At 46.7% G+C, this 21,724-nt stretch overlaps 1 protein-coding gene across 7 annotated transcripts in view; it reads right to left on the bottom strand.

Annotated features, from left to right (window-relative positions):
* Parp6 (poly(ADP-ribose) polymerase family member 6) overlaps positions 1-18,721 on the bottom strand; it is a 35,016-nt gene extending 16,295 nt beyond the window's left edge. For 3 of the 7 annotated variants that reach the window (XR_006150215.1, XM_042697356.1, XM_042697359.1), the window contains exons 1-13: positions 18,662-18,721; positions 17,149-17,405; positions 13,652-13,842; positions 12,430-12,507; positions 10,902-10,996; positions 10,430-10,490; positions 10,099-10,189; positions 8,803-8,869; positions 6,673-6,822; positions 4,788-4,998; positions 3,428-3,481; positions 1,342-1,437; positions 483-575 (exon numbers count right to left, since the gene is read on the bottom strand). Coding sequence is in view for 6 of the 7 variants with exons in the window: in XM_042697356.1 (XP_042553290.1) it covers positions 483-575; positions 1,342-1,437; positions 3,428-3,481; positions 4,788-4,998; positions 6,673-6,822; positions 8,803-8,869; positions 10,099-10,189; positions 10,430-10,490; positions 10,902-10,996; positions 12,430-12,507; positions 13,652-13,654 (999 nt within the window). In the remaining variant the exon portion in view is untranslated. Of the gene's footprint in view, positions 1-482; positions 576-1,341; positions 1,438-3,427; positions 3,482-4,787; positions 4,999-6,672; positions 6,823-8,802; positions 8,870-10,098; positions 10,190-10,429; positions 10,491-10,901; positions 10,997-12,429; positions 12,508-13,651; positions 13,843-15,588; positions 15,638-17,148; positions 18,002-18,661 lie in introns of those variants that run through there. The other 4 variants (XM_042697361.1, XM_042697362.1, XM_042697357.1 and 1 more) reach the window with 3 other exon arrangements.
* Between the last annotated feature and the right edge of the window lie 3,003 nt (positions 18,722-21,724).

The raw sequence follows: 21,724 nt of genomic DNA, 5'->3' as shown, positions 1-21,724 counted from the left end.
TCTGATGAAGAGCATAAATTTGGGAGTTTATTTAAAAATTATATTCACTAGTTGTACAAAGGGGTTACTACTATATTATAGTTAAGTTTGATGGCATTTTTGCTATGGAAATAATTTTCTTTCAAATTACCTCTTCCCTCCCTCCCTTGACAGGGATTGTACCTCCTGGGCTTAAGCAAACCTCCTGTCCCAGTCTCTCAAGCAGCTCGACCACAGGGATGTGGCACTATGCCCAGCTATGCACTTGCTTTTCAGTATAACTACATGCAACAATTTCATATCCATATTCACTGTATTTTCACTGGAAGGACATACTGTAAGTTCTTTAACCATATCCTCTGTCCCTGGGATTGTATCTGGGTTTTGTCTTATAAACTATGCTTTAGTGAACATCCTTACACATGAAAGCATTCTGGAGGCTGAATTCCAAGGTGTGAAAGGGCTGGATCCCAGTCCCCCAGCTGCTCATCCCTCTCCCCTACCTCAGCTCCTGTCGCCACCTCCTCTGCAGCTCCAGACATGACGCCCAGCGTGTAGAAGGAAAAGACACACAGCTCACGAGTACAGACAGCTGGCTGCAATGACATATTAAACAGGTGGCTGGGGTGTGGGGTGTGCCTTAGACAACTCTAGTCTACAGAAGGAATTTGGGGCCCTCTGCATCAAGAAAAAACTAAATAGGCAAAGCTTTAATTAGAATGCCTTACTGGTAAGCTTGAGTTAGACTAACTTTTCAGACTTCAACGAACTTTTAGGTAGTCCTGTTCTCTCTCCTGACTTTCTGAAGCAATGCTCCTATCTCTTCTATATGCTCACTATACATGGCACTTTGTTTTTGGTGTTATTTTGCCAGTCCTAGAGCTTGGACTCAGGGCCTGAGCACTGTCCCTGAGCACTATCCCTTCCAGCTCAAGACTAGCACTCTACCACTTGAGCCACAGCCCCACTTCCAGTCTTTTCTGTGTATGTGGTACTGAGAAATCGAACCCAAGGCTTCATGCATGCGAGGCAAGCATTCTACCAGTAAGCTACAACTCCAGCCTTACATGGCACTTTATAGCAAAGCTCTATCTACCCACCTAGACATGGGAGTATCTCAGAGCAATAACATCATCAGTCACCTGGGTAAACCCCTGATCTGCTCTAAATGTTAAGTGAGGACCATGTCCTCATGTCCACAGTGATCCAACCAGCATGACTGAGAATTGTTTTCTGAGGGAAACAATGATTTCTGTGCAGTCTTGGGAATAGGAACAAAATTCACCCTTCACCATGGGACCAGGAAAGGAGGACAGCTGAAGTGGAAGACCTGGGGCAAGAGTGTGGTCAGTGGGCCTCTACCTTGAGCATGGACCCGTTCTGAAAGACATGCTGCTCGTCACACACCACACAGTACTCGTTCAGTGTCGGGATCCTCTGCTCGGCATACTTCATGATCTGGGGTGAGAACAGACTGTGTCTTTTGGGAGTAAGGCACAGACAGAGGAACAGAGGAGCTTTTCTTATTGTTGAGATGCAGGAAATAACTTAAGCTTCTTCTCCACATATTCTCCTTCCTTCCAACTCTTTACAAAAGGCAGGATCTATTCTTGGGCCCTGTGTTTCAACTTATTAGCTGACTTAAGCGCTAAGTCCATATAGTACTATAAAAAATAAGAGCAGGACAAAATAATGGCATTTACAGGGAAATGGATGGAGCTAGAAGGAATCATGTTGAGCGAGGTAAGCCAAGAACGAAGAGACAAACGGTACATGGTCTCCCTGATAAGTGGATGCTAAATCCAAAATGTTAGGTGATATGACAAAACTAACAGGACTTAAGAAACAAAGAACTCCCACTCATCTGGTTGAACCACTACTAAATATCCCCATGCTGCTGATCACATATATGGTATATAACATGTGAACACCGTTATATATTACAGACTGTGATAGACAATTTGCTCCAGGAAAGTTAGAATGAACTTGTGACTTTAAATGAGCATCATTATTCCACAATACTGTGAATTTCCGGAAATTATGTAATCATTTAATCACAATCAAAAAAAAAAAGAACCTCGGGGAAGGGAGGGAGGAAGGGGATGGTAGGGGGAAAACAATGGAGGGGGGTAACAATGTTCAAGAGGAAGTGTACTCATTACCTCACTCATGTAACTGTAACCCTCTGTATAGTATCTTTACAATAAAAAAAAAAAAAAAAAATATATATATATATATATATATATATATAAATAAGAGCAGGCATAGCTTTGGATTTACTAGTCCTGGGCCAATAACTTATCTCTTCTAAACGCAATTTAGCAGCGAATATAATGGGCTAAGTCAGTCAACTTGAGCCATGGTCTCCTCATTTATAACGTAACTTCATAGCCATTTTACAAGAAATAAGATTATGTCCCTACCAGCGTGGCTCACACCTGTAACCCTAGCTACTCAGGAGGCTGAAATCTGAGGATCTTAGTTCAAAACTAGTCTGGGTAGAAAAGTCTATGACACTCTTATCTCCAATTAACCACTCAAAAACTGGAAGTGACACTGTGGCTCAAAGTGGTTGAGCAATAGCCTGAGCATAAGAGCTCAAGGACAGTGCCCAGGCCCTCAGTTCAAGTCCTACAACCCACAACAACAAAAAATGTCCTTGAACATGGTCTATAAACAACAACAGGTGCTAATCAAACTCTTAACCACAGTTGTGGTAATTACAGACTGTCCTACTTTAGTTCAGATCAGATGGCAAGGGGCCTGAGAAATAGTTTCAACTACACTGAATAATGAGCCAGCAGATTGGTCAAAAACAGGCACTTCTGTGCTGGGAAGATGGCGCTGAAGCAAAGATCCTGCACCACTCTCCTAGACTACTGATCTCATCTTTGTCTCACTTTCATTTTTTGGGGTATAAATCTGGTAGTTGGCCCATAACAGGGCATGCAAGTTTTGTTCAGTAATGTAGACCTATTGAGTGCCTACTAGACACCAGGTCTGTGAAAAGTCTGCTTGGCATTCAGTAACACAGACTAAGATTATAGGCGTGATCACCAGTGCCTGGCTTCTTGCATACTTCTTTTTTTTTGGTCCGGTCGTGGGGCCTGAACTCTGGGCCTGGGCGCTGTCCCTCAGCTCTTCAGCTCAAGGCTAGAGCTCTACCACTTGAGCCACAGCGCCACCTCCGGCTTTTTTCTTTTTGCTTATGTGGTGCTGAGGAATCGAACCCAGGGCCTCATGCATGCAAGGCAAGCACTCTACCACTGAGCCACCTTCCCAGCCCCTAGCATACCTCTTGAGGATGGGCACTGTGCCCTTTCTTGCCACTACCCACTCAACACAGTACAATTCTGAGAGCAAGACAACTCAGGAAATACTGAACCAACTGAGGAACCAAGAAGCCTTGGACCATATGGTCAGACAGCAGGGAGCCGAGCTTGATTACCTGAACCAGGAACCCGAACTCCAGAGTGGGGATGTTCTTGCAGTGACCACTGACCTGGAGAGAGAACAAGAGAGATCCTATGAGCTTCTAGGACAGGCCCTGCACACACCTCAGCCATGCCCATCACCCAGCATTCTCCTAGCTAAGCCTTCACTTAGACTAGACTAGGAGATCTCAAAGCTGGGAGATCATCTTTAGACATTTTTGCCAAAGGCTCTGGAAAAGTGTCTCTTGTTAATCTTCTTCAAAGTAGATGGAATAAGCTGGGCACTGGTGGCTCACACCTATAATGCTAGCTATTCAGGAGGTGGGGATCTGAGAACTGAGGCTCAAAACAGGCCAGGCAGCCAGGCACCGGTGGCTCATACCTATAATCTTAGCTACTCAGGAAGCTAAGAGATGAGGATGGCAGTTCAAAGTCAGCCCGGGCAGGAAAGTCTGTGAAACTTTTATCTCCAATTAACCATCAGAAAACCAGAAGTAGCTCTGTGGTTCAAGTGGTAGAGCCCTTGCCTTGAGCTGAAGACCTCAGGGACAACACCCAGGCCCAGAGTTCAAGGCCTATGACTGACCAAAAAAAACAAAAAAAACAAAAACAGGCCAGGAAGACTAATTCAAGAGATTTTTATCTCCAATGAACCAGTAAAAAGCCAGAGGTAAAAGTTGTTCAAAAATAAATAAATAAATAATAAAAAAGAATTTTAAAAAATTTTTAAAAATTTAAAAAATAAAAGTTGTTCAAATTGCTGGGAAGGTGGCTCAGTGGTAAGAGTGCTTGCCTTGCATGCACGAGGCCCTGGGTTTGATTCCTCAGCACCACATAAGCAGAAAAAAAGCCGGAAGTGACGCTGTGGCTCAAGTGGTAGAGCGCCAGCCTTGAACTGAAGAGCTGAGGGACAGCACCCAGGCCCAGAGTTCAGGCCCCACAACCGGACCAAAAATAAATAAATAAATAAAGTTGTTCAAGTGGTAGGTCTGGAGCTGTTATACTGACATGTACACGTGCATGTGCATGCACACATAAGTATACACATACACATACACACACACACACACACACACACACACACACACACAGTAGATGGAATTAGCATAAGAGCTGACTACCAAGCACTAACCACACCTAATAAAATCATGCATGACTCTTTCAGACACCATCTCTACTTCACGACCCACTACCATACAAACCCGTGACATAGTTTAGATAGAATTTCCAGCTATTTAAAAATATATTACATGCTACCCAGGCATAGTATACGCTCAGGTTTCACCTTAGTTGTCTGGACAACCACCCCCACCAACTCCCACATCTCCACCTCCACCCTCCAAATACCCATCAAGCCCTCCACAGCCCATGTACCAAAGGAGAGGTCCGTGCTGGGGGAGGGAGGCCCACGTGCTGGGGGCACAGGAGACCTGCCTGGGGGCTGGGAGGGTAGCCAAACACCTCTACTTTGGGGTTCTTCATGGTGCAGGAGATGGAACGGTTCATGAGGCGCCCCACTCGAAGCTCTGGTACACCCAGTTTGCCTTTCAGCATGGAGTCCTGTATGATAGGGAAACTGGGCGACCTGGGGGAAAACAGGACAAAAGGAACTGAGACAGCTGAGGATTCAGTCTGCACTCTAAAAGGGGACAAGAGTCAAGAAAGCCCAAGAACTTAAGCCAAAGACAAACTCACACCTCAGGAATGTTTTATGGATCTTAAACACTGTCAAGACAATGTAGGTTACACAATTGCCATCCTGTTCTTCAGATGGGGGCATGGGGTCGGGAGGCCTGAGCCCGGGCTATCATGGCATTCAGGGCAGGCACAAGACACCTTGGGGGGGTGGGGGGATGCCTCTGTCACTAACCTATTTTGTGAGACAGAAGGATTAAGCACTAAACAGAACACTAGGCAAGTAGTTGACTGCTAAAGAGCCCAATGTCCAATAACTGTCAGCAAACTACAAACCTGGATTTATGCATTCCTTTGGGGAGTTCAGAAGGTGCTAGGGACTAAAAATATAAACCTGGAGCCAGACAGCGTGGTTCTTGCCTATAGTCCTAGCTACTGAAGAAGAGGAAAATGAGACTCATGGTTCCAGACTAACTAAGGCAAAAAGTTCATGAGACACCATTTCAACCAATAAAAAAGCTGAGCAAGGCTGGGTGCCGGTGGCTCATGCTACTCAGGAGGCTGAGATCTGAGGATCCTGGTTTAAAGCCATCCTGGGCAGGAAAGTCCATGAGACTCTTATATCCAATAAACCACTAGAAAACTAGAAATGGCACTGTGGCTCAAGTGGTAGAGCACTTGCCTTGAGCTGAAGAGACAGGGATAGCACCCAAGTCCAGAGATCAAGCCCCACAACCGACAAAAAAAAAAAAAAAAAAAGGCTGAGCATGGTGATGTGTTCTGTCATCCCAGTATAATAGGTAGATTAAAGTCAAAGAGGGCCCAATCTATATATAAGACCCTAGTAAAAAAAGTAAAAGCAGGACAAAGGGCTTGAGGTATGGTGGTAATTAGTAGATTGTCTACTTAGCAAGAACTAGATACTAGGTCTTGAGTTCAAATCCCAGTTCTGTCAAAAAACAATTAAGCTGGGTGTCATGGGCTCATACCTATAATCTTAGCTACTCAGGAAGCTGAGATCTGAGGATTACAGTTCAAATCTGTGAGACTCTTATCTCTAACAAACTACTCAGAAAAAAATGAAAGTGGTGCTGTGGCTCAAGTGGTAGAGCATCAGCCTTGGGCACTCAGGGACAGCATCCAGGCCCTGAGTTCAAGCCCCAGAACCGGAAAAAAAATAATAAATTAAAAATAAAAAAAAAAATATTTATGTTTCTGACACCGGGGTTTAAGTAAGGGCCTCCAATTTTCTAGGCAGTGTTGTTCCAGTTAAGCCCCACTCTCAGCCAACAGAGCCATATTTATTTCCAGAACCTAGATAGTAAAGTGAGATGCATTAGAGCAAAAAAGGAGTTGGTGCCTGTTTGCAAATTCTGCCTCTTTAAGATAGGGACTAAGGATGAAAGCAAAGAAAAAGTAGGAAGATCTGCACACTTGCTTCAGAATATGTACCACTGTAGTTAACACGAAGGATGAGGCACACGCGAGTGGGTCAGGCAGGAGCAGATGGGTAAGGACATAAAGCAGACAGAACCACGAGATGTTGCTAGTAGTTACAGATACAGAATTTAGGACAAAGGTAAGAAATATTAATTTAGGTATTTAAGAAAGTGGGCGTACTTACTTGGGGATGGGTGAGAAGATGCTGAGGCCAGCTCGGAACTTCTTAATGGTACCACTTGCCTTGAACCAACTATGTCTCTTTTCCTGCTGGGTCTTCAAAAAGTCGTTGCTTAGATGTTTCCATTGTTGGGATGTGAACAGACCCAGGATTCTGAGGGATCAAAGAACAGAGCAGGTGGAGGCAAGACAGGGCACTCACCCATGATGGCAAAGCTGGTGGTGTTAGAGGAATGTTTAAAGACTCCTCAAAAGGACCCTAACACATGGAAGTAGATGACCCTAAAACTCCTCCTGCACTCTTGAGGATAAACACTCTCTCCTAGTGTCTACCCTAATGGAAGATGAAGTCCCAAGAACTCAAAGGTGAACCCTCAAAGGCTATGGACCTGAAGACTTACTGTCAAGGATAACCACCGGGAGAGGGAAAGAGGCAGGACAGAGGTCAGTACCACCTTCTACCTTCTAATAGGGGAGTGAAAAAAATCACATCCCCAAATTTGTGGTTTCCAACTCCCAGACTTGCCAGTCCTTTCACTCATCCTCCACTGGTTCTGTTTAGCAGTATTACTCTACTAGAAAAAATTCCCATCAGCTTCTTCACACTCCTACAGGAATGACTTTCTCTTGTACAGCCAACCCGATTACCAACTCCATTTCTGTGTCTACCCTGACCTTGGTCCCTGCGTTCTGTGAAGACCAGGCAAGCCTCGTACTCAAGACTGCTCTATTTGAGCCATCAGTGCCCTCCCGGAATGCTGAGGACCCTGTCCCATCAGCCTCCTCTCCAGTCAGTCTTGCCCAAAAACTACACATTACAGCTTTCCGTCATCTCAGTTCCACATCTGCCTCACTCCTCCCCTCTACCTTCTCCTAAATTCCTCACCTCCTCCTTCGTGGTTCTCCTTTCCTGTCAGCCAATCACTTCTCAGCTCTCTGTATCCCAATTTCTCCCGTGAACACTCACCAAGTATTCTCTCCTTGCTGCTAAATCCAGCACAAACTCCTAAGTCCTCTTCCTACTCCTCTCCCATGGCACATGACCCTCCTTGAACTTCTCTTCCCTCATCTTCTGTGACACCACTTGCTTTCTAGTCTTCTCTGATCTGCCTATAGTGTTTCTTATTCCTTGGCCTACCCCAGTAACTTTTCAGATAGTTTGTATGGGTGTTGGGTCTGATTCTATTTTCTTTTCAACCTATCATGCTCTGCACTCCAGCAATCTTGTATTCACTGATTATAATCTCTACCCACACATTGGTGCTTACCTTCCACTCTTACCTGTAAGTAGACAAACTGACATTTGGTGTACTGGGTATTCTCCACTTGCATATCCCAAAGTAATCCCTCTCTCTTTTTTTTTTTTTTTTTTGGGGGGGGGAGGGGGAAGGGAGGAGTCACAGGGCTTGAACTCAGGGCCTGGGCACTGTCCCTGATGTCTTTTTGTTCAAAGCTAGCAGTCTACCACTTTACCCTCAGCACCACTTCCGGTTTTCTGGTGATTCACTGGAGATAAGAGTCTCAGGCATTTCCTGTCTGGGCTGGTTGCGATCCTCGGGTCTCAGCCTCATGAACAGCTAGGATAACAGGTATGCCCCCCCATGCCTGGCTACATGGATAGCTCTCATCCATCGTTGAAAACCATGAATTATCCCCTCTCATTCTCTCACGCATAGCCCGCCCCTGCCATGATCATCTCCCTCTTACTTTCTTGCTCACAGCCCTCTCCCGTCACCAGCATGAGTCATTCCTCCCTCGCTGTCCTTTCCAACCCTCCATTTTCATGGCTGCACTTGTATTGGACACTGTTTGCAATACGACTAAAGTAGAAAATATGCTGTATTTCTCTTTATGGGCAAATATTTAGCAGAAAATTCTCAGCACATTCAATAAACTAAAATGGTCTGAGTCTCTAGAGCCCCTTGAGGAAGCCACAAGAGAAAAAAAAAAAAAAAAAAACTGATTGCAGGGCTGTACTGTCCTTTATATACCAAACAGTGATGGAGGCCATGGTAAACCTTTCCTCCTTCCCAGTATCTCAAATATTTTTCACAGAAATGAAAAGTTGTCTAGCATAGGTATCCGTTATTCTCTCCCTCATTAGTCCACAACCAGAAAAGTTAACCGTTCTTACTTTTTCAACTGAAGACCCAGACCAAATCCTTCCTTATTCGATGGCTGGAAAACCTCAATTGACGGTTCTGCAAAGAAAAGAAAAAAAGTCCTAGTAAGTACCTATCTCCATCCTCCTGAGTCGAGAGCCACAGTTCAGTGGGACAGCTTCCTTAGAGCCTAAAAAATCAGGTGCTGCAGACTACCCTCGGTATTAGAGATGCTCCAGACTACCCTCAGTATTAGAGATGCCTCAGACTACCTTACACAACATAGATGCTCCATACTACCCTAGGTACTACAGATGCTCCAGACTACTCTAGATACTACAGATGTTCCAAACTATTCTAGATACTAGAGATGCTCCAGACTACCTTAGGTACTACAGATACTCTAAACAGTTAACTGTGGGGACTGGGAATATGACTTAGTGGTAGAGTGTTTGCCTAGCATGCATGAAGCCCTGGGTTCGATTCCTCAGTATCACATACACAGAAAAGGCTGGAAGTGGTGCTATGGCTCAAGTGGTAAAGTAGTAGCCTTGGGCAAAAGCAGCTTAGGGACAGTGCCCAGGCCCTGAGTTCAAGCCCCAGGGAAAGAAAGAAAGAAAGAAAGAAAGAAAGAAAGAAAGAAAGAAAGAAAGAAAGAAAGAAAGAAAGAAAGAAAGAAAGAAAGAAAGAAAGAAAGGAGGGAGGGAGGGAGGGAGGGAGGGAGGGAGGGAGGAAGGAGGGAGGAAGGAAGGAAGGAAGGAAAGAGAGAGAAAGAGAGAGAGAGAGAAAGAGAGAGAGAGAGAAAGAGAGAAAGAAAGAGAGAGAAAGAAAGAGAGAAAGAGAGAAAGAAAGACAGAGAAAGAGAGAAAAGGAAGGGAAGGGAAGAAAAGGGGGAAGGGAGGAAGGAAGGAAGGAAGGAAGGAAGGAAGGAAGGAAGGAAGGAAGGAAGGCAGGAAGGAAGGAAGGCAGGCAGGCAGGCAGGCAGGCAGGCAAGGCAAGGCAAGGCAAAGCAAAGCAAGCAAGCAGTAACTGTGGAAGGAGAAACTGCTGAGGCAGAGGGTAGATTTTAGAAGCAATCTCATCAATTCCACATATCTTCATTAGGGAGTTGAGCAGAGGAGGAAGAAGAAATGCTATTTTGAAACTAGAGAAAGAATTTCCCTAACCACAAAGGCCTTTAAGGAATGGCCTAATAGTTGATTGGAGATAAAGTCACCAATGACAAGCCACTGAAAAGTCACTCCAATGGCAACCTTTCCAGTTTTTCTCTACATCAGCTAACGTAGGAAGTACAGCACCCATTTGCCCAAGGTCACCACCATCTTTACCTGGCCCATCAAGATACTGTGAGAGAGAAAACCGCAATCTTAACACAATGGGTTCTGTCCGGAGGACCTTCCAGGCTGTAGACACTTCCTCCTATGAGAAACAGGGAAACAGCTTGCAGTTTTCCACACAGAGGAATGGACGGCAAGTTTCCCACGTATGACATAGACATGCACATGACAGTACACACCACTGTCTGTTGATGGTCTAGGAAAGAGAGAGATGAAGAATATGTGCTCCAAATACAGCACTCAGGAACAAGACTCCTGGCCTACATGACAAAATCCACAAGTCCAGCTAGACATGGTGTTGGCAGGTGCTAGCACCACTTACATCGAGGAAGCTGACGTTGATGTGGAGGTCGATGTCCACGTCGTCGATAGTTCCATACTCTCTACAGAGACACAGGCAAGTACAAGTGAGGCTCATTAAGGGAGAAAGGAGGGAACAGAGACTGAGGTGGAAGGAGGGCTGAGCCTGGACAGGGAAGATGAAAGGATGGAAGGCTGTTCTCTTTATACAGTCTTATCTATACAGACTTAAACCATTTATATGATCAGGCCCCTCTCCAAGGAAGAAACCCTTCTCACCTTAAATGTGAAAGATTGGCCTGTAGGGGGTTAGGACAAGAGGGAACTTCAAAGAAAAGTAGCCTTGCTTCCCACACACAGCTTACACATTTCGAGCAACCTCTAGCATTAAGCTCATAGTTATTCCCTAACACACTATCAAAAGAAAAAAAACTTCTAGCCTTCAACAATTCAGAAAGAAGTGGCTTGTTCCCCTGTCATTCCTGGAGTCCCACCTGATGGACACAGAGTTCTCACTGTAGATTTCCTTCACGGCTTCAATATCTGCATCAAGCTGTGGATGTCGGTACAGGTCAGCTGCACAGCTACCCTGAAATAGCAGGAAGGGCAGAAAGAAATAAACAATGGGAGAGATGGAGAGATGAGAATAAAAAGAGTAAGACACTAGGAGGAGAAAGAAAACAGCAGCTAGGAATGTAGCTTAGTGGTAGAGTGCTTGCCTATCATGCGTGAAGCCCTGGGTTCAATTCCTCAGTACCACATAAACACACAAAAAAGTGGAAGTGGCACTGTGACGCAAGTGGTAGAACACTAGCCTTGAGCAAAAGAAGCTGATGGACAGTGCCCAGGCCCTGAGTTCAAGCCCCAGGACTGGCAAAAACAAAAAAAAAAACAAAAAAACCCAGCAGCAATATGGGGCATGAAAACCACTTTCCATTGTACCTGGTGGTGGCACTTCTTCTCTCAGACCACAACCTACAAAACCTCAGAAAGATTCTATCTAAACAGCACTCTTGCCAGCCTCCAATCTCTCAGGCCTATAATACTAGCTACTGAGGAGGTTGAAATCTGAGGATCAAAATTCAGAACCAGTGGGCGCCGGTGGCTCACACCTGTAATCCTAGCTTCTCAGGAGGCTGAGATCTGAGGATCACGGTTCAAAGCCAGCCCGGGCAGGAAAAGTCTGTGAGACTCTTTTCTCCAATAAACCCCTCAGAAAATCAGAAGTGGCCCTGTGGTTCAAGTGGTAGAGTGCTAGCTAGCCTTGAGCTGAGGGACAGCTCCCAGGCCCAGAGTTCAAGCCCCACCACCGACAAAAAAAAAAAGTTCAGGGCTGGGAAGGTGGCTCAGTGGTAGAGCATTTGCCTTGCATGCATGAGGCCCTGGGTTCGATTCCTCAGCACCACATAAACAAAAAGAAAAAAGCTGGAAGTGGTGCTGTGGCTCAAGTGGTAGAGCGCTAGCCTTGAGCTGAAGAGCTGAGGGACAGCATCCAGGCCCAGAGTTCAGGCCCCACGACCGGACCAAAAAAAAAAAAAAAAAAAAAAAAAAAAAATAAAAAAAAAAGTTCAGAACCAGCCTGGAAAGATAAATCTGCAAGACTCCTATCTCCAACTAACCTGCAAAAAGCTGAAAGTGGAGGTGTGGCAGAATGTCAGCCATGAGCAAAAAAAGTCATGTGACTACAGAAGTTCAAGCTTTAGGTTGTGCTTTAGAGAGCAATGTGAGTGAGCAATGTCCCAGAGTGCACTCTTTTTAAGATCTGAAACAATCCTCACTGACTAGTGGGAAACTCAGGAAGTAACAAGTGGGTAGCCTCCACTTACAAGGGATGCCGTTTACTCCAGGACAGGAGTAGTCCCAGGCAGGGACATGGACACGGAAGCAGCTGTGACAAGACCATAACTGGTCCACACCAATACAATCCCTCGTCTCAACTCTGCTCCAGAACAACTTCTTTGACTCATGAAATCTTGACTGCCCCCCCCCCCTTACATTGAGCTTTGCAGGGTACAACCTCACCTGAACTCCATAGAGAAATTCCTCAGATTCATTGTCTCCTTCTGAGTCGTCATCATTCCAGAACTGGCCTTTGATGTCCTAGAGATGAGAAATGGACACATTCCTTGTCAGGGGTCCTGTTAGTCCATTTGGATCAGGTGAGGTAAGAGGATGGAAATGGATGCCCACAAGAAATGGAGAATACTTGCCTGAGTGGAAAAACTGAGGCCTTACTCTCTTCACACCTCACTTTATTCTTTGGGAGTCTGTCTCTTCCCGAATCTGATCAAATTCATGACCTAGCTCTCACTTGGTGGGTCAGAAGAAAACCACAGAGAAGGGGCTGGGAAGGTGGCTCAGTGGTAGAGCGCTTGCCTTGCATGCCTGAGGCCCTGGGTTCGATTCCTCAGCACCACATAAGCAGAAAAAGCCAGAAGTGGCGCTGTGGCTCAGGTGGTAGGGCACTAGCCTTGAGCTGAAGAGCAGAAGGACAGCGTCCAGGCCCAGAGTTCAGGTCCCACAACCCGCAAAAAGAAAAAGAAAACAAACAAACAAACAAAAAAAACAAAACCACAGAGAATTCTGGCTATCCTAAGACCCAGCATAATCATGAAGGCTTTGGCTATCAGAGGGACACAAAAAACTTCAATCTCAAGGTTTATTTCTAAGCGCTGGCCTCTACTGGGATCACTGCCCAAGACAGCTCTCAAGCTTACCGATGTGCTCTTGTCCCATCATCCCTTTGTATGGCCTATGGAAAACCTAGCTATAGACCCTAGCAACCAAGTTATACCATTTTCAAGGTCTTACCTCCTTTAATTTCAAAAAGCCACTCTATCTTTCAGAAGAGCAAGAGAACTAGATGACAATGGTTCATGCCTGTAAATCTAAGTATTCCACAGGCTGAGATCTGAGGATTGAGGTTCAAAGCCAGCCAGGGCAGACAAATCTGAGACTCTGATCTCCAATTTAACCAGGAAAAAACCTGGAAGCTGAAGCACGGCTCAACTGATAAACTGCTACTAGCTATGACTGAAAAAACTGAGCAAAGTGCAAGGCTCAGAACTAGCATGCACGCACACACAAAAGCAAGAAGACAAATACTGGAAAAAGGTGAAGTCTGTACTCTATCTCATCTACCCCTGACAAGCTGGGAGAGGACAAATACCAGGAAAAGGTGAAGGCTGCACTTTGTCTCATCTACCCCTCATCACCCTGGGAGAGGAGGGCAGTCCATTCTCACCATTGGGTCAGAGGGTCACACGCACTCCAGGGTCAGTGCTAGGCAGCACCCCTCCATACCACCAGCTGAACCCAGGCCAATGAGACGGGCATTTAGGAGGCCACACGGGGAGGCAAGAGAGGGGTGATGTCAGAGGCGACAGGAGATCTGCTGGGGATGCAGGCTCTTCTGCGGTGTAACAAGTCACCGTCCTGTAGAAAACAGTAACAATGAATTTCATCACCACTTCACAGCTGGGTGCTGCATACACAGGCACACTTTTACCATCCACATCATTGGACACTCACATACAGACATGCGCATGAGCATTTATGGACACTTGTACACATAGCCATGAAAGTTCTACACAAACATATGACTGTTGTATTCAAACTGGAGACCTGGGACCGGGGCCAATTCCTGCTCTAGATCATTATGCTACAACATCCAGAGTCAAAAGAAAGAATGGCAGGACCACCTGATTCGACTATCTCTGCTTCATTATTCTTCACAGTACCAGCCCTCATCAGAGGTAAGAACCAGAGCACACTCTCTAGATTGATCCATTATCTCTGTTTTTAAAAACAAATTTAAGGGACTGGGAATGTGGCTTAGTGGTAGAGTGTTTGCCTAGCATGCATGAAGCCCTGGATTCTATTCCTCAGTACCACATAAACAGAAAAAGTCAGAAGTGGCACTGTGGCTCAAGCAGAAGAGTGCTAGCCTTGAGCAAAAGAAGCTCAGTGCCCAAGCCCTGAGTTCAAGCCCCCAAAACAACAACAAAAATAACAAATTTTAAATTATTATAAAGATGATGTACAGAGGGGTTACAGTTACGTAAGTCAGGTAAAGAATAGATTTCTTTTTAAACATTACTTTTATTTTTTTTTTTTTGGTCAGTCGTGGGGCTTGAACTCTGGGCTTGGACCCTGTCCCTACACTCTTCAGCCCAAGGCCAGCGCTCTACCGCTTGAGCCACAGCACCACTTCTGGTTTTCTAGTGGTTAATTGGAGATAAGAGTCTCATGGACTTTCCTTGCCTGGGCTGGCAACCGTGATCCTCAGATCTCAGCCTCCTGCGTATCTAGGATTACAGGCATGAGCCACCAGCGCCCGGCTTGGACATTACTAAGACACCAATATTAGCTGGGTATGTTAGTACATGCCTGTAATCACAGCACTTGGGAGGCCAAAACAAGAAGATCTGGAGTTCCAGTTCAGTCTAGGCTCTGTATCAAGACCTTATCTCGGGGCTGGGAAGGTGACTCAGTGGTAGAGCACTTGCCTTGCATGCATGAGGCCCTGGGTTCAATTCCTCAGCACCACATAAACAAAAAGAAAAAAGCCGGAAGTGGCGCTGTGGCTCAAGTGGTAGAGCTCTAGCCTTGAGCTGAAGAGCTGAGGGACAGCGCCCAGGCCCAGAGTTCAGGCCCCACGACCAGACCAGAAAAAAAAAAAAAAAAGACCTTATCTCTCTTTCTCTCTCTCCCTCACCCCCATATAAATATTACTTGAAGTCAATTATATCTAACTACCAAGTCCTCACAAACACTGAACATGTGCTAGTAAACATGGTTGGAGCTGTTTCAGCCAAACTAATGCTCTGGAATCATCTTGGAAAGAAGATAATTATGAAGGTAATATAAAAGATTACCTATCCAAATAAAAAAATATATGCATAACGATTCTAATAATCGCCCAGCAAAACATTAATCCCTATTCTAGGCAATTTTAGCCCAAGTAGAGGCTCCACATGTAAGGGGAGCCCTTGGGAGTGATAGCAAGCTCAAAAAGCTTTCTAGCTGGTTACTGAGGGCTCTCACCTGTAATCCTAGCTACACCGGAGGCTGTGATTTGAGGATCACAGTTCAAAGCCAGCCTAGGCTGTGAGACTCTTATCTCCAATTAACCACAAAAAGCCAGACACGGAGCTGTGAATCAAGTGGTAGATTACTAACCTCAAGCAAAAGAACTCAGAAAACAAGTCGTTTAAGGATTCAGGTGGACCTGTTGCAACAATGAGAAGTACAAATTGTCATGTCAAAAACGAGCTTTACAATGTCAGTGGGGGGGGGAGGGAGGGAAGGATTGGGTGGGGGGGGAGGGGGGAGGCTGGGAAGGGAGGTGAGGGGTAAACAAAGGAGGAGGCTGCAATGCTTGGTAAGAAATGTATGCATTATCCTGCCCATGTAATTGTAACCCCTCTGTACAGTATGTTCACAAATAAAATAAAATTAAAAAAAAAAAAAAAGAACTCAGAAATAGTACCCAGGCCAAGTTCAAGTCCCAGAACTGGCTTGAACACACACACACACAAATTGAAGTTCTCAGGGATAAAATAAAATATCTGAGATTTGCTTTAAAAATCCTACTTTAACATCAATGAATAAAGGAAATGGGGAGACAGATGAAATGAATTTGGCACTGACGAAAGTGAATGATGTACTTACCCTCTTTACTTTTTGTAAAGCTTTGGAATACTTCATGGTAAAAAGTTAAAAACCAAAGAACTCTCAAAGAAGGTTCTTCCTAGAAAGTCAACCCTAAATATTAACAGGGTGGCTAACCCTTACCGTTTAGTTGTCCTTCACACATAGGAAGCAGGGTTTAGGAAGTGACTCAAGTGGTAGAGAGCCTGCTGAGCAAGTGCAGGGCCCTAACGCCCAGTAGTAACACCCAGTAGTGCCAGAGAATTAAAAAAAAAAAGACACCAAACACAGTAAGCACCTTCCTACCACAGAGCCTTTGTCTCTGCTGTTTCTCCTTCTCCACAAATATCCATACTGCTTGAAGGTAACCCTAACTAGCCTACAGGAAGTTTAACACCCTAAAACACATAACAGTCTAACACACATGCTGGCACTTTCTATCCCTCTTTACTATTAAGCCCTCAGTATTCATCATAGATAACCCACACTTATGTCCTACGTCTCAGCCTCTTAACATATTTCCTGAATTAGTGAACAGCAGTACACACAAGTCACCCAGAAGAGTCATACAAGAACTTAAGCTGGGCACCAGTGGTTCATGCCTCTGTAATACTAGCTACTCAGGAGGCTGAGATCTGAGGATCGTGGTTCAAAGCCAGCCCAGGCAGGAAAGTCCATGAGACTTTTTTTTTTTTTTTTGGTCAGTTGAGGGGCTTGAACTCTGGGCCTGGGTGTTATCCCTGAGCTCTTCAGCTCAAGGCAAGTGCTCTACCACTTGAGCCACAGCGCAACTTCTGGTCTCCTAGTGGTTAATTGGAATGATGTGACTCAAGTGGTAGAGTGCTAACACTGAGCACAAAGAAGCTCAGGGAGTGCTGAGGCCCTGAGCTCAAGTCCCAAGATCAGCCAAGAAAAATAAAAGAGAAAAAAAAAAAAAGGAAAAGGAAAAAAGGGGAATGGAAGAAAAGAGATGAAGGAGGTGAGTTTGATGGGGTGCATTGTTACGTATGGAAATATAATGAAATTCCATTATACAATGAATATATATGCTAATTCAAAAACATTTCTTAAAAGCAAGAGTTCATTCACCTTCAGGAGAAGCTGAGAATCAGAATATGAAGATCTTTGTAGATTTGAAAATAAACAGTCAAGTGTTGATCTTGTGACCCCCAGAGGAACACTCTTAGATGGAGGCACTAATGTTCAGCCTGGGTTATTCTGGGTGAGTAGTAGAATGGTGTGGCAGCGTAGGACAGAAGTACCAACTTTCTCAAGGTCTTTGTCACTGGAGAAGTCAAGAAAATCTCAGCATCTCTCCAAGGGCTGTTACTGCTTAGTTTCTGTTGCTGTCACAGAAAGAAAAGTTCAGAGGGAGAATTTTACAAGAAGAGATGGTTCTGAAAACCAGCCTTTTCAAACCAAGCTGCTTTAGCAATAGGCATTGGATCCTCAATATTAAACGCCCTTTCTTCAGAGAAAAGGAAAAGTGGGTTTAAGAGGTACAAAGTGGAAAAAGGCAGATGATGGGTCATGACATTCACTGAAGCAAAGGCATTTAAAAAAAAAAATAAGGCTTGAAAGATGACCTAGAACAAAGCTTTCGCTTTTTCTAGGCCTGGGGCACATCACACAACTTGTATCTTGGAAATCAAGACCGTTTTGACAAGTCCTAATTACATCTGGTTTTTCTGTGGTACAGTTATAACTAATTAAAGAAGTTGTTAATAATACATGAAGCAATACAGAGCTATCTGATTTCTGGAAATGAGATAAAGGAGGGAAGCTTTTCAGCACAGACTACAGGAAGCATGCCCAGAGAAGGGTGCTGTTAAGCTTCATGTTTACTTTGGGCGGTGGAAGCTGGCAGGAAATGCTTCATATATTTCCACGGGAATAGCTAAATATAGGTGAGCCTCAAGTTTGGATCACACACACACACACACACACACAACAACAACAAAAAAGTCCTGTTTTGTGTTTCTACGCCGGTACTGGGGCTTGAACTCAGGGACGGGGCGCTGTCCCTGAGCTTTTGTGCTCAAGACCGGCGCTCTACAACTTGAGCCACCAGCTTCACTTCCAGCCTTTGTGGTGGTTCGCTGGAGATAAAAGAGTCTCAGGGAATTCCTGCGCGGGGCAGGTTTCGAACCGCGATCCTCAGATCTCAGCCTCGGGAGTAGATGGGATTACACAGGTGTAAGCTACGGGCTCCTTCGCCGGGTCTCGGTGGGACAATGTTAGGCCTGTCAAACTGGCCTCTAGGCTGGACAGCGAGGGTCCTGGGAAACGCCCCGCTCCCCCTCGCGTGCCAGGGCCTGGCCGCCGAGGGGCCACCCGAGGCCTAATGCCTCCTCCGACTCCCCGCGGCGGGCGACGCCGGGGCTGGGCGGGAGGACGCGGCCGCCGAGGGACAACAGCGACCACTCGCCTCCGGCGTGCGTCGGGAACCCCGCGGACACCTAACACCTCCCGGGGAAAGAGTTGCTCGGATCGGTGCCGCCCGGCCCTGCCCGGCGCGCCCAGCCCTCCCCGCGGCCCACCGCCCCGCCCCGCGCCGGCCCCGGGGCAGACGCCCGCACAGGGCGGCGTCGCGAGTACTCACGGCGACCCCGGGCCGCGCGCGGCCGCCGCCGAGGGGACGAGCGGCCCGGGACGCCCCGCGGGGGCGGAGCGGCGGGCCGAGGGGCGGGGGCCGGGCCGGCGGGCGGGCGAGGTCGCGCTCCCCACGCCGAGCCCCTCCGTCACGGGCGCGCTGCGCCAGTCTGCGCAAGCTCACGCGGAGACGCCGCGATCACGTGGTACCTCTCCGACCAATCATCGCGCCGTCAGCGCTTGGGCGCGACTCCGCCTCCGCGACGCCAGCTCTGGGACGCCTGCGCAGTGGACGCCAGTTGGGTAGGGGGGGCGGTGCGGAGCGAGTGGGTGGTGCCTGCAACCTGGTGCGTGGGGGAAAAGAAGAGCGGTTCCGGGGGCGAAAGGAGGGCTCTCCGAAGGAGGGCGCCTGCGTGGGGCTCCCCCGTGTGGCTGGGAGGACTGCGCAGGGCCCGCACTCCAGGTTGTCTGTTGGCTGCTGCCAGCCACCACAGACCAGCCTCCTCCTCGTTCTTGCTCATCCCTCAAACACTTACGGATCTCATTTCTTTTGGCGGTTCTGGGATTTGAACTCAGGGTCTGACACTTGGTGAGCACGTAGTGGACTGCATGCTGCTGTGATGAGGATGAAATGAGACAGCAGGGCTGGGAAGGTGGCTCAGTGGTAGAGCGCTTGCCTCGCACGATTGAGGTCCTGGGTTCGATTCCTCAGCACCACATATACAGAAAAAGCCGGAAGTGACGCTGTAGCTCAAGTGCTAGAGCGCTAGACTTGAGCTGCAGAGCTGAGGGACAGCGCCCAGGCCCCAGAGTCCAAGCCCCACGACCGAACTTCCCCCCAAAATAAAATAAATAAAACACCGAAATGAGACAGTATTAGGATGAATGCATGGAATTATCCTCACCATCCACTCCACCTGGACCAGTCCTAGGGTTTGAACTCAGGGCCTTGCTCACTCAGCCTTTTTAAGCTCTACCAGTTAACCCACATCTCCACATTCCAGCTATTTGCTGGTTAATTGGAGATAAGAGTCTTAGATTTGTCTTCTCTGGCTGGCTCCAAATTGAGGTTCTTAGATCTCAGCCTCCTGAATACCTAGGATTATAGGTGTGAGCCACGGTGAGCCACTGGTACTCAGCTTTCAAATATACTGAGATGCAGGTCATATATCCACCAGAGACAGAGATTTCAAGGATGCACTAGAAAACCACATCTGGGTGCTGGAGTGGGTCCTCCTCCTCCTCCTTCTCCTCCTCCTCTTCCTTTTTTGCCAGTCCTGGGGCTTGAACTCAGTGCCTTGGCACTGTCCTTAAGCCTCTTTTGCTCAAGGCTAGCACTCTACCACTTAAGCCACAGTGTTACTTCCAGCTTTTTCTGTGTATGTGGTACTGAAGAATCAAACCCAAGGCTTCATGCATGCTAGGCAAGGACTCTACCACTAAGTCACATTCCTAGCCCTCCTGTCTTCTTCACACAATTCACACAGTTCACACAGTTGAGATGTCCACACAGGGAGACTCAGAACAATATGCAGCTTTGTTTTTAGTGTGGTCTTGTCTGCCTTGGGCCACAATCCACACTGCCAAGACTCTGCAAGTCATACACTTTGTAGGTTGGCAACATCAAATCCTTTTCCCTAAGCAAAAATGAATGAGAATAAAAGCAGAAAGGGAAGAAATATGCTAGAATTTATGACTTGGGAAGTTCCAAGAAAAAGAAAGAGGGCTGGGAATGTGGCTTAGTGGTAGAGTACTTGCCTAGCATGCATGAAGCCTTGGGTTTGATTCCTCAGTACTACATAAACAGAAAAGGCATCACTTCCAGTTTTCTGGTAATTAATTGGAGATAAGACTCTCACACACTTTCCTCCCCAGGGAGGCTTCAAACCACAATCTTCAGATCTCAACCGACTGAGTAGAAAGGATTACAGGCATGAGCCACCAACACCCAGCCAGACATTTTAATTTACACCTTTTTATTTTTTAGTGATGGTACTTATGCTTAAACTCAGTCCCTTAGTTTTTACAGTCCAGGCTGGTGCTCTACCGCTTGAGCCACATCTTCCATCCTTAGATCTTAGCCTCCTAAGTAGCTAGGATTATAGGCGTTGAATCACTGTTGTCTAGCTAAGCCATCTAGCTTAGCCGCAGAGTCTGCTTTCTAGAAGACTTGTTAAAGTATAGGACATGGGCTGCGAATGTGGCTTAGTGGCAGAGTGCTTGCCTCACATGCATGAAGCCCTGGGTTAGATTCCTCAGTAGAACATACACAGAAAAAGCCAGAAGTAGCTCAAGTGGTAGAGCGCTATCCTTGAGCAAAAGAAGCTTAGGGACAGTGCGCAGGCCCTGGGTTCAAGCCCCAGGACTGGGGGGGGGGGGGGGGTAGAAACAATAATCAAAGTCCTCATCTCAACACCGAGCCCAAATTGTGAGGTTTTTTTTTTTTTTTTCGGGGGGGGGGGGTCCGGTCGTGGGGCCTGAACTCTGGGCCTGGGCGCTGTCCCTCAGCTCTTCAGCTCAAGGCTAGCGCTCTACCACTTGAGCCACAGCGCCACTTCCGGCTTTTTCCTTTTTGCTTATGTGGTGCTGAGGAATCGAACCCAGGGCCTCAGGCATGCAAGGCAAGCGCTCTACCACTGAGCCACCTTCCCAGCCCAAATTGTGAGGGTTTTATTCCCTATTCATTGCAGGGTTTTGAGCCCTACCCACTGGGGTTTCTCTTGAGAAGCCCCATGCCACGGTAACCAGCTTGCCTCCCAAGGAGCTGAGGCTCACCCTCCAGGCTCTCTTTTCTGCTGAGCACCCTAAACCAACATTTGGGAAACGCCAGAACCAGGCTTGTGGCCTGCTTTCTGGATCTCTGTTCTACACAACTACAGCAGGAAGGCAGAAGGAAAGGATGGTGGGAACGTACGTGGTCTTCTTACCTTTCTTTCTTGTTGAGACAAGGTCTTACTATGTAGCCTAGGCCTTTCTCACCATCCTCACACCTCCTCCTTCCCAGTGCTGGGATTACTGGCGTGTGCCGTTTTGTGTGTGTGTGTGTGTGTGTGTGTGTGTGTGTGTGTGTGTG

This window comes from Dipodomys spectabilis, unplaced genomic scaffold, assembly GCF_019054845.1.
Source record: "Dipodomys spectabilis isolate Male_0828 unplaced genomic scaffold, ASM1905484v1 ptg000219l, whole genome shotgun sequence".
NCBI classification, from domain to species: domain Eukaryota; kingdom Metazoa; phylum Chordata; class Mammalia; order Rodentia; family Heteromyidae; genus Dipodomys; species Dipodomys spectabilis.
Note: the sequence above shows the minus strand (reverse complement) of the source record. Positions and strands in the feature narration are given on the sequence as shown.